General features: G+C 39.6%; 1 protein-coding gene across 1 annotated transcript; it reads left to right on the forward strand.

Moving 5' to 3' along the window:
- Window positions 1-976: 976 nt before the first annotated feature.
- On the forward strand, window positions 977-15,438 carry LOC109279731 (C-type lectin domain family 5 member A-like). The gene is given in 8 exon segments (XM_019474443.1): window positions 977-1,058; window positions 2,925-2,993; window positions 6,823-6,912; window positions 12,547-12,612; window positions 13,518-13,660; window positions 14,317-14,426; window positions 15,015-15,183; window positions 15,289-15,438. Coding segments are annotated over 8 exon segments (879 nt in total).
- Window positions 15,439-16,487: the final 1,049 nt, after the last annotated feature.

The following is a 16,487-nucleotide window of genomic DNA, read 5'->3' on the forward strand; positions in this document are numbered from 1 at the left end:
TTGAGCCTCCTGTCAACCAGCAGGTCAGGCTAGGTGATCAGGCTTCTCCTGGCAGATTACATCTGCCATCAGCGCAAAAATGGAATCTGGCTTTTTCAATTGGCAAATGCTGCTATGAGCTATTTCCTTTAACAATGATTCACAGCACATTGTCAACATAGCTACCACCTCCTGCTCTGCGAAAGCATTAGGCATGCGGGAATTAAAAGCTTGGAAAGCCTAGGGCTTGTCTTGTTTAGACTAACCTATTCTAGCTGCTGCCTTTGCATATTAAGCACTCCTTGCCCTTCCCGAAACAGGCTGTACCAATCCCACTTTATGAATCCCCATTTGCCATCAGAAGGTGCCTACAGAGGGGAAGAACATGTTTCTGAGCTGCACAAAACCCACATTCCTCAGGATACAGCAAGTCAGCCTTGTTCTGGTTTAGAAGAGCTGCAGACACATGGCAGAGCCCCGAAGTGTGGTAGGGTCCTATTTCAGCAGCATTGAGTACATTTCTCTATGGATCAGGGGCAAATGTATCATGCTTTCGGATGTCTGCTTTTGAGAGCACTGCCTTCTGGACTCCGCAGGGCTGGTCCCCGTGATGTGCAGTGGGTCCACCCTGAGAACTTCACTCTGCTTCCCGGGGCTGACTTCCGAATCTCTGGACTTTCCTTCTTTCCATCTCATGTAATAAAGCTTGTCTTTTCAAAATACAAGGTGGGGAGGGGACAGGGTGTCAAGATTTGGAAATTCAAAACACTACTAATGCTGGAAGTTCTTCAAGGCTACAATCTTACATTTAACACGCTACTATCAAAAGATCAATTAGAAGTGGGCTTCCCTTCTCATTATGAGTTTCGGTATTACAAAAAGAGGCAAGAACTTCCTCCTGAAGATTAGAGATGAGAGGAAGCTATAAGTCGTCCTCAGTCTAGAGTACCATTTTAAAAAAAGCAGTGAGGGAAAAAAAGGAGAAGGGGGAGAAAGAATGTCAGAAAATCTCATTTATACTGACTTGAACTGGACTGAATCAACCAGCCCCAGGCTACAGAAGGTCACTGATGTCCAAGGTAGGTCAATCGGTCTGCACTGAGCTTTCTTTGTATTCTTCAGCCTCCCTACCATACATATTGAAAGAGTGCCGTGGAGCACCAAAGCCCCAAAGAGGACGAAGGAAATATGGGGGGCAGAGCTATGAAAAATGCACAGGTGGGGTGTCCACGTAATTTTTTTACCAAAATAAAGGGGACTGTTATAAGGTCTACTTTTCATCTATTAAGGTGCAAACGTGAGGGGGAGTTTCTTGTGTGATATTGAGTAGTTTGTATCAATTTTGGCAATTATTCCACAGCTGAATGTCAATTGTTTCTGAACCAGGCGTGTTCTCATGCAGCAGACTCTGATTCCTGCAGCAAACCAATCAGGAGATTGAGTGCCTAATGTTTCTGTTGTTCAAAGCAGTCTCGTGCGTAGCCTGTTTCTGCTTGCTGAGTATAGTAGGCATTGCTTCAGGGTTTTTTCCTCCTGGCTTTGTCTGTACAATTTACTTGTTTAATAAATCAAGCATAAAATGTTTCATGGACAGATTTATTTTGATTTAATATAAATGAAATTGCAAAATTCTAACTTAAAATCCATCTTTCTTTAATGCACTAAGAATTATTACATAAACTTTTGCACTGGTTTTGCTACATCTCCATAAAATTACATCCTAAAATAACAGACTTCATACGCTTTATCTCTGTGTTTCACTTTCTTTTTTCTTCCCTTTCTTTTTAACCTTACTATCTCTTTGACAGAAATAGTAGTTTCTATTTCTTGCCATCCTGTGCTTTTCTTTTGCATAAAGTGTGATCCCTTGGCATCTATTTTCAGATGGCTGGAGTTTCTGATGCCCCAAGAAACAGTGTTTCTATCACCTCTTTCAACAGATTACTTCATGGCTAAATTGACAGGCACGCACAATAGATGCCACTTGATTAAAAGTTCAATTTTCCTTACAATTTAATCCATGTACTCCTACTTACAGCTTTTACACAGTTTTTATAGTATTTTTATGTTTCCTTGCTTGTGCCTTTCTGGAAAACCCCTATCAACTCTTTTCTTCTATGTGTTCACTTAATTTATGCACGGTATTTCCCAATGATTGCGCATATCTTACAGAAAAGAGCTCAAACACTGGCTTCTGTCTTCTTTTCTTTTTCCTCCAGGTTGCTATTTTCTCTTTGATAGTGCATTCCCTGGATCAAATGCAGTGTTCACAAAGGAATGAAATTAATTCCATAAGCCAGAAGAATGCACTTAAACTCATAGAAGACATTAACTCTGTGTGGTGATAGAAACAAAGGGGCTCAGTGCTGTATATCAGGATGACTTTGAATTTTGTATAAAATTGCAACATCATATTTCTTACTTTCTACCCCCTTTTTATGTGTCCTTGCCCTTCCTTCCCCACGTGCTTTCTGCCATGCTCATTTGTATTTATTGTCTGCGGACATTAGAATAGTTTTCACTTTTCTCACCATCTGAGCATTAACTAGTAACCCCTTCAAAATTAGCATGATTTGCAGTTTTCAGGTTTGCTTCAATATTGTAGCCATTCTCACCACTCACATATGGATGTGAATTGAATAAGACAATCAGACAACCTTAGACTTTTTTCTCCACTTCTGTTTAGATTTAAAATGCATGTGCATGTGCCCATGTCTCCTCTGTTATTGTCTGCACTGAAGATAAATCAGATCTGTTTCTGCTTATAGCAAGTCCTCTAAGATGTGAATGCAATGGGAAAAAATACTATCTGGGCATAGTTAAACACAGTCATATAAATCAGCTGCTGTCATGTGTTTAGCATTTCTCATCATTTCAGTCATTTTTGTTCTATTTAAATTGTTTCTCAACTTTCTCTGTTCTCTGTTATTTTTGCCTGGTTTTAGGTTCTACATATGCAGAAGTGAAAGTGCAATCCCTAGACACAAATGCTGCAGCTAGCTACACATCATCTGGTGAGTTTTTAGCTGTTGGCTAGAATGATATGAATTTAAACAATGAGAGGAGAGGAGTCTGTTCCTTATTTTCTAGAAATGCAGTGATATAAAACCGTATGGGAGGCAGGAAGATACAGTTGTCTGCTTTATATAGCCAGAGCAGGGGGCAGTTGATGTGTTGAGTTATATGCAACTAAACACTTGTTGGCTTCACTGGCATAGGAACACAAGGATATTTTGGGCCAGACCAATAAACCACCTAGCCCAGCCTCCAGTGGGCTATAACAGTGGATATACTTGAACAGCTAGAGATTAATAAGAAGAGGGTAGACATATATGATACCTTCCTGTAACACTTACTCATGCATGCATCTACTCAGGGACTTCCTGAGACAGATTTATTTCTATTTACATACTCTCAGTGGATTTCTTTTCTACAAACTTGCCCAATCTCCTCTTGGTTCTATACACAGCCCTGATTTCTATAACATCCTTTGAAGAGGGGATCCACAGTTCTTTTTGACATCACACAAAGAACCAGCTGCATTTTTTTACTCTGAGCTGGCCTTCTATTAGCTTCAGCCGATGTTCCCTGAAGGAGACAGTAAGTAGCCAAACCCTATCCAAGGTCTCCATGACACTCAAGATTTTATATAACTCTGACATAGCCTCTTCTTTGTCATCTCTTTTCCATACTGCAGAATTCTAATCTACACCATCATTTACTGCTTCCCTTCTCTGAACATTTTCCTATATGATTTTTGAAATAGGGGTAGTAGAACTGCATGCACCACTGAAGGTAGAGGTGAATTATGGATTTATAAAACCATGTGGCAGACAAAACATCCCTGGTTTTTGTTCATTTCCCTTCTGAATAATTGCTAATGTGCGAGGTTGTAGAGTCTTCCTCCTAGGAGATATTCAAAACCTGACTGTGCATGGTCCTAGACAGCCTGCTCTAGCCGACGCCGCTTGAGCAGGGAAGATGGACTAGGTGATCTGAAAAGGTCACTTCCAACCTAAAAGGTTCTGTGACTGTGTGGTCAGGACAGCAGACCTGAAGTTCACAGATCTCCTCTAGAATTTTTTTATTTTCCATTTTTAATTCACATTAGGTCTGTTACCTTCTAGTCCCTGGGTGCAAAGATAGCTTTCAGAGTGGGATTACAAAACGGCACTAGGAATCCAGCTATCTCACACCTAATGTCTCTTGAAATTTGTTACTATGTCAATTTTTTTATTTGGGCCATAGGTTTTCCAGTTCATGTGGCTCCTCACACAAGGAACTGCCCTGAAATGGAAGATCTACCCAGTTCTTACTCAGTCAACCCTGATACGAGGGATTAATTTAGCTTCTCTACTACGGCCTTATCTTCTGAATGCTTCCTGGATAGCCTACAATCCACTGGCCTACAGATCTCCAGCAACATACCTTCTCTTGATGTGTTTGAAGACACAGTGTGTTGGAAATACATGTGCTTGAAAACATGTGTTTGAAGTCTTCTTCTCAAGTTCTTTTCTGTCTAATTGGTTTTTCTTATATATAATCTTTGATCTCCCAGGGTTTGTGATACTTTCTATTTTCTTCTTTCTTCTTCATTTGATGTCTACAGCTTTGGAAAGTTAACAGTCTGTTTCTAATAGCTGTGTCACCTTCCTTTTACCTGTTCCCAGATCATTCTTAGTAAGTGCATTGTATTGGCCATGCGTTGCCAGGATGCTATACTTCAATAATATATAGTCTGCCTGTATGGATTTAATTCTCTCTTAGCAGCCCTTTTTAGCTTCTTCTTAATAAGCTTCCTGTAGTTCCCCTCTTTTACCCATTAGCACTCTATTTTTCCTTATGTAGTCTAGTACTATGATGGCTCTCTTCCTTTTAACCACTTCCCCATATACATAGCATATTGGGATGCTGTTCAGTTGCCTAACCACAGGTGTCCAGAGCCATCTGGGAAGCATCAGGACATTCAGTCTGGCTTCCATATGCAAATCTAGAAGGCCACAGATTCTTGGAGGTCCTGTGTAACATCTTCCAGGTCTGTGCAGTTATCTGATACCTGAGGGTATCGCAGCTGGCAGAAGCCACCCATTTTCAGGTACCTGACATCTGAGTATTTTAGTCTAGGGTGGGACATTCCAGGTCTTCCCATCTTTTTTTTCAGACTTCCAGTATATGTGTAGCAGCAGGTGTGCCATAGCTGTAGTTTGCTTCTTAACGCTTTATTTAAATGACAGACAGTTTTGCATTTTCTGCTTGACTATTTCGACACTCTGATCTTTACTTTTCCTGAGGACACAGTGTTTTTGAAGTCACACATAATGGTAATATCACCCTACACTGCTCTTTAGCCCATGTCAGCTTCCCTTTCCTCATTTTAAGAGATACTTACAAACTTCAGCCCCTGCCAGTTTGCTCTTATTAATTTTAAAAGTTACTTAAAACCTTCTAGATGTCACGTCCAGCAGCTTGACTCCCTTATAGTTAAGATGAAATCTGTTCCTCCAGAGTGTTTGGACACACTGCACCAGATGTGTCCCAAATTCCTGAAGAATCAGAAATCTGGATCCTTACCCCATCTTCTCAGCCAGGTGCTAAAATGCTGCCTTTTCATTTCTCCCTCCAGTCCTGCATAGGGTACTGGGACCATTTCTGGAATTGCCACCTTAGGATTCCTGGTCACCAACTTCCTTCCTACAAGCTTCCATTTTGCCACTAAAACTTCTCTCTGCCCTTCCCAGTCTTGTTGGTAACCACATGGACCAGTGTATCAGTAGGTAGCTTGCACCTATCAAATAGATTTGTTGATTAGTGCAATCAACATGTTTTCAGGGTGCAACCGTTTCCTGACCAAACCTCCTCAGGCAGAAAACTTGACAGCACAGAGTTCTTCTTGTGTGCCTTCTTCTTTCAAAGACTGATTTAAAATCAGTCTAGTTTAATACTATATTAAGTATGACAGCTTCTTAGCATTTCAGTAATTCAAATAGTAATGCACAAGTAGGTGTGAAAATGCGGTTACCAAACAGAACAGACCAGATATTGACTGCAGTTAGGATGAAGATTCAGGATGGCTTCCTCATTTATCTAAAACTGTTTACTTTACAGAGCAGGGGTAAGAGCAGCAAAAACCTCAGTTTGGTTTTCAGATCCTAGTTGTCACACAGACACCATAAACTTCAAAGATAGCAGAAGGGGTAAGTAAATACTCTAGCAGATATGCGAAGCAGGAAGAGCTGGAAAGCTCTCCTTTACCTTTTAATTCAGTGTCTGATGAGTCCAGTCAGCCACTGAACTTATTATTTGTCCCCTCTTGGACCTGCTTGTGCTCTATAGCACCCGGCCAGTATCCACTAAGTTAGCAGACTAAAGAATACTGAAAGGATCCCCCTGAAGTAAATCCTGAACAAAAGTCCATAAACAACAGTCAAAACAGAAAGAGGATACAGTTCAACTCCTCTGAAAAATTTGCTTTGTTAGGGTGTATAACATGGCAGGACCTTTACCTGGTAGTTGGCTGGGTTTTGCTTCCATAGTATTTTCAGAGGGCAGATAAGGATCCCAGTAAGCACTTAACTCGATTAGTATCAAGTGCAGCAGAATTTAACAAAGTATTCCAGGCAAGGGCAGAAGGGTTCAGGTTGAATGTCTGCCATGGAAAAAAAAAAAGTGTCCACAATGTATCTATCACAAGAAGAACAAACATCAGAGGGGACAGCACTGAACGGCTTTGCCTAACTCAAAATGAGTTGTCTGTCTCAAGCCTGAAAAGGGCATCTTTGAATGAAGACGAAGGGTTCCTTTCCCAGTCGTTCCCTAATCTTTATTTTTGCTGTCTATCTGCAGGTAAAAGCTTTTGCTCCAGAACACGTGTCGCTATATTGGTTGCTGTGATAACCCTCCTACTGGTCTTAGCGGTGTGTCTGATACTCATGTGTAAGTAAGTCCTGCTAAAAATGTAATAACTGCAATTAATTTGTGACTCTCACCCACTGACTGACATCTAAGTCATGGCATCCAAAACCACTAAGAACAGAAGGCTAGTTTGAAGGCACAGTAGTAGTAGTAGTAGTAGTTTTTAGCCAACCGTGGCTGTAAGAAGAAATCCATAAAAGAGTTGAGTGGTTTGAAAGCTTAAAATTCCAAAAGAAAAAAAAGCCAAAACCCAATTACAAAACCTGACAATGTTCAAACAATAAAGAATTTATTATACAAATATTTTGAAGAAACAAGTAAAGATTAGATAATACCTATAAGTAATATGATTGCAATCCATGAGCATATTTCAAGTAGATGATCTTACAAATATTGAAGAAACAAGTAAAGATTAGATAATACCTATAAGTAATATGATTGCAATCCATGAGCATATTTCAAGGAGATGATCTTGTATCATATCAAGATGTCCATAACTCCAAAAATCTTTTTTTAACTATGAATAAAAGCTCATTTGAAAGAGGTAGCTAAGTCACAACTTAAAGGAATTTGTTTGCGCTTTACTCGAATAAGAGCCTAGTACTAGGTCTCTCTGCATATATATCACTGAGTTCATAACAATCTTTGAACTACACAAAAAGTTGTTTGTTTTTTTTTTTAGAAATAAAGCATTCTTACCTCCATTAGAAAAAAACAAATTTTAATAGAGCCATGTGGTACTTTCCTTTGAATATTTTCAAGGAATCATTTTAAGATTTCAGATGTGGTTGCTTGTTTCTTTTCATCCTTTGATAGTTGAGCAAGCTTAAGAGGTTTCCACAATCAATCACACTCAAGTCCCAGAGTTTGCCACCTACTCAGAGGTGCACATGGAGACATTCTTTGCTCTTTGTGAACATGACAAAATTTTTGATCCATAGAACTTAAAAAATAAGGTTGGGGGAGGTAATTGTTTTTTCTTTTTTTGAGGTAAAGAGTAAAGGACAGATGTCTGATAGTGCTCTGACCTTTATAAAATGTAAAATACCACAGGAAGGGCAAAATTAAAAAAAACAAACAAACAAACAAAACAACACAACATTGCAAGGTGAAACTACCAGCATTTAACAGAGCTTTAAATCAGGAGTTGAATGAGGGGTCATTAGACTTTGATTCAGGTCTGGCTTCAGTTAGTTACTTTGTTGGGTTCAGTACTGCCTCAGTGAACTGAAAAAATACTCCTAAGAAACTTGAGATCTAGATCAAACTTGAGAGACTAAATCAAATTAGTTTTTAATTTCAATAGCATGCAGTTTTCACTTGTACTCCAAATGAAAACTGTTACCATTTTGACTGTTTTATTTCTAAGTTTTAATTTTATATGAGTTTTCCATACGGTTTTGTTTTGCCAAATATACTGTTGTTGACAAACAGCTTGTTTAAATGAACTAAACTGTCATCTCTTGATATTGCTCCATCATACAAGAGCTCTGCAGGCCAGAAGGCATTTTCCATTTCTGTTCATGAAAATGGCAATAATTTTACTCAGTGGAACCTGACCAGAAATTTTTGTGATTTTTATGGTAGTGTCATATTATTTTCTTTTTTCTTGACAGAATATTTAACTGCTGGTAAGTAAAAAATTGGCCCTGCAGTTCATGAGCTGGTCTTCCAAGAACAGGCAGGTCTGACTTTGTTTCAAATGCTCCTTCATATGAATTAAATTTTGCTCTTTTCTGAAACCAGAAGCTGATATCCAGCCTCAAGATTTATGCATATAAATGCATATATGCATGAAAAAACATACGATTTCCAACTGATTTTTCTGTTTTATTTTTCCCTGTTGCTCTAGGGATTCAGTAAAAGGCAAAAAAAGCCTTGATGTTTTCAATTAGCATATGACTAAAGCACCATAAAATTCACAGTGTTAAGTTGCTCCAATTAGAAAATAACACATTGTTGCTTTGTTAGGTTTCAGTGCCTTTGAACTCTTTTCAGTAATGCTGCTGTCTGAATCTGTCAGGCAGATTTCAGAGTTAAAGGTGACAATACTCCAGGAGAAAATCTTGACCCACCGTTTATGTGGGTTTATGTAAATTGATTTCCATCCAGTAGGAGAACAAGTGGGGTGGTGTTCATTTTTGTAATGCATACCAGTATGCATTCATTTCTAATTTTTCACAGAAATAAATGCTTTAAAATTATGTTTGTTAGGTAGTTTCAGTACCAGTATTTGGTACTATTATATATTAAGGACTTCAGGGTATCTTTACAAGTAATTCTGCAGGCTTCCATCCACAGGTTCAGGGTATATGTAAAACCCAGCTTCTTCATCTTCTAGAATGAAATGGTTCTTATATTTGTTCCTATTATGTTTTTGATAACTTTTTCTGAAGAGTAAATTCTCTTTCCCCCTCTTCCCCCCTCAGCTTTAACTTCATTATTTCCATCATGATTATCTGTTTTAATACTCCATAAAATATAATGCATACTTTATCATGTGTGTCTCTGTATACAGGCTTGGATGTAATTCTATATCCCAGAGCTTTAAGAACCTTTTTTTCAAATGTTCAGACATGCATCTTTCCTTGTTTTTTTTTTTTTTTTTAATAGTGATATCTAAAACTCAACTTCTCCTACACCAAAATATTGGAAGTTAATCCCTAAAAGGAACAGGGCAAATCATACAATTTAGTCCCTGCAAAATTAGACTTTTATTGATCAACTCTGATCTTTGAATTATAAATGTAAAAACAGTATTATACATTGCCAGCATTTGGTTTTAGGTGCTAAAGTGAAAAGTTTTTCTCACAACTCCAAAAGTCTAGTTCTTGCTTGCTATCAGGAAAGAAATGTAAATTAGTAGGACTTCCTAGGCAGTGTGTTTTTGAAGTCTATAGTGGTTTTTACAATTCATACTTCAGCAATTTGTAAAAGAGTAGTTTGACAACTGTTTTGCACTAGGAGATGCCAGCTCATTATGATCTCAGTAAAAAAAAAAGCACTCAGACTCTGTAAGGTATTATTTAAAATGCTATTTATTAGAGGTAATGCTATAAAGAAAGAGAGGACAGTACAGAAAATCCTAGGTTCCTTCAGATGCTGGGAACCCTGAGCAAAATTACAGAACAGAGGAACTTGGTCCAGGGGCTCTGTTTTCTGGGAAAGCAAGTATAATAATTTCCCAAAATAGTACTGTTAGTTCATACTTACCTCCTTTCATCACTCGCTGTCTGGCTCTAGGCTTACAGAAGGAGCCGATTAATCCTTTGTACTAAAATTGAGATTCATTTATGTCACTGCTCAGTTTGAAGTCTCTGTTGGTCCTTGAAATCCTTCTGGACAGATATGTGGGGAGAAGTGACATGTTGTATAAGACAAGCGTATATTTGTTAATTATTTCAATGTTGAATATTCTACCGAATCATTTAATGTAGCAGTTGAGGGGATATTTCAGCCATTAGGGGTATTTGTAGTTGCCAGCCAAAAAAAAATCTATATTCTTTTTATGACTGTCATAGGGCTAAAAGTTGCTTCATTTTGGCTATGAAGAACTCTCTGAGATGGAGTTGGTAGAAAAAATCCCCACATGTTAAAGGCTGGCCAGGTTGTTTCTCACAACAGGCAAAAGTGTGTCTAGTGAAAGGTATTCCCTTTCCTGAAAACCTTTGCCTTGTCAGTATTCTTTGTTTCTTGAGGAAATAATTAACTTCTGCAGCATTCTCTGAAAACTGAATATCTTATTGGAACAAGATATTCAATCAGGGCACAAATGTTCCTCAGGATTTTTGTCAATAAAAATTTGGCTACAGAGAATGTATTGGAAGAAGAGATGCTACATTTATGATAAAATAACCTATTTTTGCCAGAGGTGGGTACAAGGCAAAAATGGATTCTCTGTAACAGAGCCTCTCATCTCCCAAACCCAATAGTTACTTCTTGTCAGCATAGTTATGACAACATTTTGGTGGGCTGAACCCCGTCCAAGGTATCATTCCCACTGCACTGTAAGGTCTTGCATCTGCAAGGATGCATAGGTACTAGGGAAGTGGTTCTACCCCAAGGAAAGTAAGAGCTCAGGATTGCCACCTTCCTTGTTGATAGTTGTAGTTTGGATGCTTTGGGCTAGTAATCCATCCTTTCACTACCAGTTGTCGATGTCCAGAAGAGATTAGGTGTCACCTGATCTAACTGCCACTCCACTTCTTTTCCCTCATCTTATTTTTGAGCTTGTAAACTCTTCCTTTAATACTGTAACTTCTTCCTTTAATATTCTTTTATCATTTGGCTGTAGTATGAAGTCTGCAGAGATGTTAGTAAGTTCTTCCTTTAATATTCTTTTATCATTTGCCTGTAGTATGAAGTCTGCAGAGATGTTAGTTCTTTCATGCTCCATGCTGTTCTGGTACAAGTTTCTTAGAACTTTCTTTAATTCAATCTTTTTCTCATTTTATATATTCTTTTTTAAAAGGAATTTATTGATTCTGGTTTCAAGTATAAGAATTCTACCCCTACAATTTTTAGTTTAATGTTTCTTTACTGTTATTATTCATCCCTCCATTGTTCAACTCCAAATAACCTCAAAAATGCCTCCTTAAACTTTGTTATAGACAATTTAGTAACTCCCAGTCAGTTGAACTAATAATACCCATTCATGGCACCGGCAACTGTGTCTTTAAAGCTGAGGTTTCCTGAGCAGAGAAGCTGGGAGAATATCAAGATTTTCTAACTGCTACAGAGAGCCAGCTGGAACAACACAATCCTCCTTTAGCCTGTTAGCTGTGAGTGATCCCTGAACTCCATACTTTCAACAAAATCTAAACTCTTGAGGGAGTTTCTAAAATTATAAAACCAAAGCCCTGAGAAGACATGAAAAATACATAAAAATCACATGAGCTTCTCTAGTAAACTAAGCATAAGTTTATTTCACCTGAGGCCTCAGCTACTTTCTTCACCCTCTCAAAACTCTTTTTTTCCTTTTTCTCTGTGATAAATTCATGCAGTCTAGCTAGTCATCAGACAACAAAAATAAATTTGTAAGCCTCCCTCCATGGTGCCTTTTTCTGGGAATCAGAAGCCTCCTGTGGAGCACAAATCCCTCACAAACACTGTGTCAGAAGAAAGGAAAATCAAGGCTATTTCAGCCTGGGTATCTGCTTTAAAACCCAAAATGAATGCTGTTGTCTCATTTTAATCCGGGGGAGCAACACTGTTAGACCAGCTTCCAGCTGGGGCACAGGTGTGCTCTGCCTGAATATCTCACCCCAGTTGTTTTGGGGTAGGAGCAGACAGTGACCACAGCTCCAAGCTGTGTGGGAGCACGCTTAACCAAGAACAGATTGGCTTGAGCACCGACCTGTCAAAGACGGCTCTTATCTCTTATTGCTATAATTACACGTATACTATACACCACATTTACCTCTACTCTGAAAATGTGCGGAGCATTTTTTGTTAAGTTTCAGAGTTAGGCTCTTCGGAAATCTGCTCCATAGTATGGTACTACAGGTGGGGTTTTTTTCAATGGAGGAGCAAAAAAGTGAGGAGTAGGCATTCTGCGTGGGGTGATGGTGGGGGTCAAAGAGGTCCAGAACAGCTCCAACAGTGTATGGCAAAATGGTCAGCCGTTCAAAGCAGAAATTGTGTTTTTATTTCCAGACCATCCAACTGCAAGCAGCCCACGTGACTCAAAATCATTCTCCACCACCTATGAAGAGGCACTAGGTAGGTAATCCTCTGTCATTCAAAAGACAGTTTCCAGAAGCCTGTCAGATTGCCTTCTAAGGGGGGGTTATTACAGATTTTGCTCAGAAGAAAAACAAACAAACAAAAAGTCTGACATTTCAGGAATAAACAACCTTATACTGTACACTCATAGGATGAGCTCTCAAGGCCAGAGACATTTCACATTTTCATCTTCTTTAAAAGTAATGCTTAGTCAGCACTGCATTACTGTTTCAGAAAGAAGAACAACTGATTTACTCCTCTCATGCTAGTGCAGAGGAGCCTGTGGGTAGGTGAATGGACATGAATGTAACAGTCCCTTTGGTATCACAGCATTGTAGTGAGCATTATGGATCAATGTGCACGTACTGCTTTTCAAATACCCCTCCATTCTTAGCATTTTAACTAAGTGCAATTCCCTTTTTCTGTTTAGGAGCTACTGGATAACCAAAAAAATTATATCACGCAGTCCCTGTCTCCCTGAATCATATCACCCTTTCCAGGTCTCATTCTCTGTTCCTCCTGGTACCCTACCTGGCAATGGAAAGAAATGTTCTTTCTTTGAGTAGCATCACTATTGCCATATTTTGCAGCAGGCAAATAAGACTTTTGAAAACCAAAAGGTGCTTTTTGCCCTAACCATTTCTCTTTATCTCGTGAGCAAAGATTTAAAAGGGTGGATAATGTTATCTGTGATTCTACTTCTCTGACTCATGCCTAGTGACTCTTGGGCTGGTATTAGTTACAGAGACTGGCAGAGATCCCTGGTGGTCTGGTGAAAATTATAAGCAGGACCACACAGGTACTTTTCTGGCTGTAACTTACTTTCTTACATTTCTTTTGTAATGGGATCCTTTTGTTAGTGTGAGCATGGATTTTTCCACACCTGTTCTTCCCTCCTGCAGACTGCCCCCCAAGTTGGGAAAAAAAGGGGAAAAAATGCTACTTCTTTTCTGAAATCCAGGAAAAAAAAGACTTCAACGCCCTCCGTAAAGAATGTACTGACATGAATTCAGACCTGGTGATCATTGACAATGAGGAAGAACTGGTGAGATCTAAATCCATGCTTCTAGGGTTGCTTGACCTGTATGCCAAATGGCTGATGGGTTACATTTTTGTCTTCTCATGTTAGATGTCTTTGGGGGGACTATAATCTACTGCTAGCTGTATACATCAAGCACGTCTGTATGGTAGCAAACACCTTCACAGTACGATGCATCTTGGTTCTTGAAGTCTTGCATCTGGAAGCTTCTCTCCCCAAGCATGCTCCCATGGGAAAGAGCAAACTCTCTGCTTATGTGACACGTTTTAAAGGGATTTAGCACACAAACCAAGACCAAGCAGATCGAACAGACACTTATTTGTGAGAGCCATTGCTTTGACAAAAACTGAAAAGGCTTTCCCATCACAATCAGAATAGAAAAGTGTCTCCAGGTATCAAGTCACACCTGGCTAACTACAATGTATAGCTTTAGTGGTATCACAGGTGTATTATTCTATTTAGTCTATTCCTAAGAAGCCCCAGGAAGAGAGATGAGATTAAATAAAAATGGAAAAGTTCAGCCTCTGAAGCTGTGGAAAGAGATGGTGTGGCTGGATGCACATTGTTCTTTCTGTGTTGGCTATTTAGCACTAAGCTCTCTGTGTACCTCTGGTGAAGAAAAAGTAATTTTAATGTATTATCATTGTTTGTTTCCTTTCTAGCATTATCTTACTTCACGATCAAGTGGTCATTACTACTTACTTGGTCTCAAATACTCTACGAGCGAGAAGAAGTGGAAGTGGATTAACAACGTGGAACATAGCACAAACTTGTAAGCTTATTCCAGCAAGTCACTGTGATGCGACATCTGGAAACAGTAAAAAAAACCAAACCCAGAGCCAACAACAGGGGGTACAAGTGCGATCAGGGTCTGAAATTTGTAGCAACCTGATTCCTTGAGATTCAGGTGCTTCAGCACATCGCTGTGACAAGTCAAAGGGAGCCCATAAATGAGTCACATGGGAACACAGGCATGTCACATCAGGATGGCAAGAGAGGACACAGCTGTAGTGCTGGTGGGGAAGGAGGAATCTGACTAGATGGAGTTCAGTGGGGAAAGAAAGGATATATCAGACAGGTACAAGAGAAAGTGTGATGTCAGCACCATTGAACGGAGGCTACCAAAGAAGGGGAAGGTCTCTGGATGGGAAAGCATAGCCCATATACTTTTGCTGAGGTCTGGGGAAGAAAATTAAGGAATGGGAGGGAGACTCCAACAAGGCAGCTTCTAATCCCACTGACAATAATATAGCTTAGCAGCAAGGCCAGGTGCCACTGTCTTTCATGGAAGCGATACTGACTGCATTGCACCCGGCTAGGTCAGGAATGCAACTAAATCTGACTTTCTCTCCCTGTTCAGGATTACTATAAGAGGAGACTTTACTGACTATTTCTGCAGTGTCATTGGACATGGCAAAATAGAAACTGCGTCTTGCAGTGGATCCTCAACAACGCAAAATATGTGTGAAAAAGCTGCAAGTATTTCAGAAAGGCAGAAGGAGAGCTAAAACCAAGAGGTCCAGGCAGGAATGTCATCCCCAGGTTCCTGCAGGAATGATGGATGGGATTTGTCTCACTTATCTTTAGCTGCCTAAATATCTAGTCAAAGGGACTCTTACAGGCTTCCTCTAGACACCTTGCCAAGCTTAGCACATTCTTTCCCAAGATGGCTGTCCGAGACTGGAAGGATCCCCCTCTAGAGGAGCCTGCATTTTCACACATTAGGAGTCTGGGTGACTTGCTCATACCAGATGCCTGACTTTCAGGCAGCCACTGTTAGGTGATTGACTCCAACCTCAGTGATAGGTGTGATCACAAACAGATCCTATCTCTCATAGACACATGCATATATATCCATACATTCACAGTCCTACTTGTGCACAAGGAGACACTTCAAAGCCTTGCTATGCATTCGTCTTCCCTGCAGCCACAAATGAAGGTTAACACATATTTATATTTTGGATCCTGTAGAAAAGTGCAACTACACTCATTGCCATGTGTCATAGATATGATTGACAGGACAAAGACAAATGTGTGTGTGTATAAACCTTACTTTGTAAAAGACTGTCTCTGTTAAAAAAACATACTGGATACCAGACCCTGTGAGGCTAAAATGTGATTCATCAAAAGAGAAATGATCCTACACCACAGCTCTACGAATAAAATCACCACTAGTCCTGTGTAGGTCAGGGAAAGTATATCAGATTTAGACTTAGCCCTGCTGGGGAAGGGCATAGGTTGAAGAGCAGTAGAGACCACCATAGCCTGAAAAACAGAGTCACAATAATAGCTCAACTGGACAGAAAATAGTCAAATCAAAACCACAGTTACCTGTGAAGAAGCTGGTGCGAAGTGTAAGAGTGACCTACAGAGAACGACAACACAGCAGACTGTCCTGGTTTTCTTGGATAATGATCAAAGGAGAAAATCATGCATGAAGGTTTTTCCTGCACAGAAAAGTTAGAGCCAACACCAGAAACAGGTGGTATCAGTAGAGCAGAAATGTGACCAGCAAACAGTGAATATTACCAAAGCTCTTCCAATGTGCTTCAGCAGCTCTTGGGACCCTGGGGCTTTTGTGACTCAAGGATTATTATTCTTACCGTGTCCTTTGAGGCAGAATCATTCCTACTTAAAATGGTGCCATTCATGGCTCTCTCCTTCATCTGCAGGATGGAGAAAGCTCTGTGAATTCCCTGATGCAGTGACAGTGATGTCATACTTTCTCACTGAAAAAAAAAAGGTTTTGCTTAATCAAAGAATTTCTACTCAGAATGTTGTGACCAAGGGTAGTGAAAATGAAATCATATGGGGAAAACTCTCTCATTCTGAC

This window comes from Aptenodytes forsteri, unplaced genomic scaffold (assembly GCF_000699145.1).
Source record: "Aptenodytes forsteri isolate BGI_AS27 unplaced genomic scaffold, ASM69914v1 Scaffold73, whole genome shotgun sequence".
Taxonomy (NCBI): Eukaryota; Metazoa; Chordata; class Aves; order Sphenisciformes; family Spheniscidae; genus Aptenodytes; species Aptenodytes forsteri.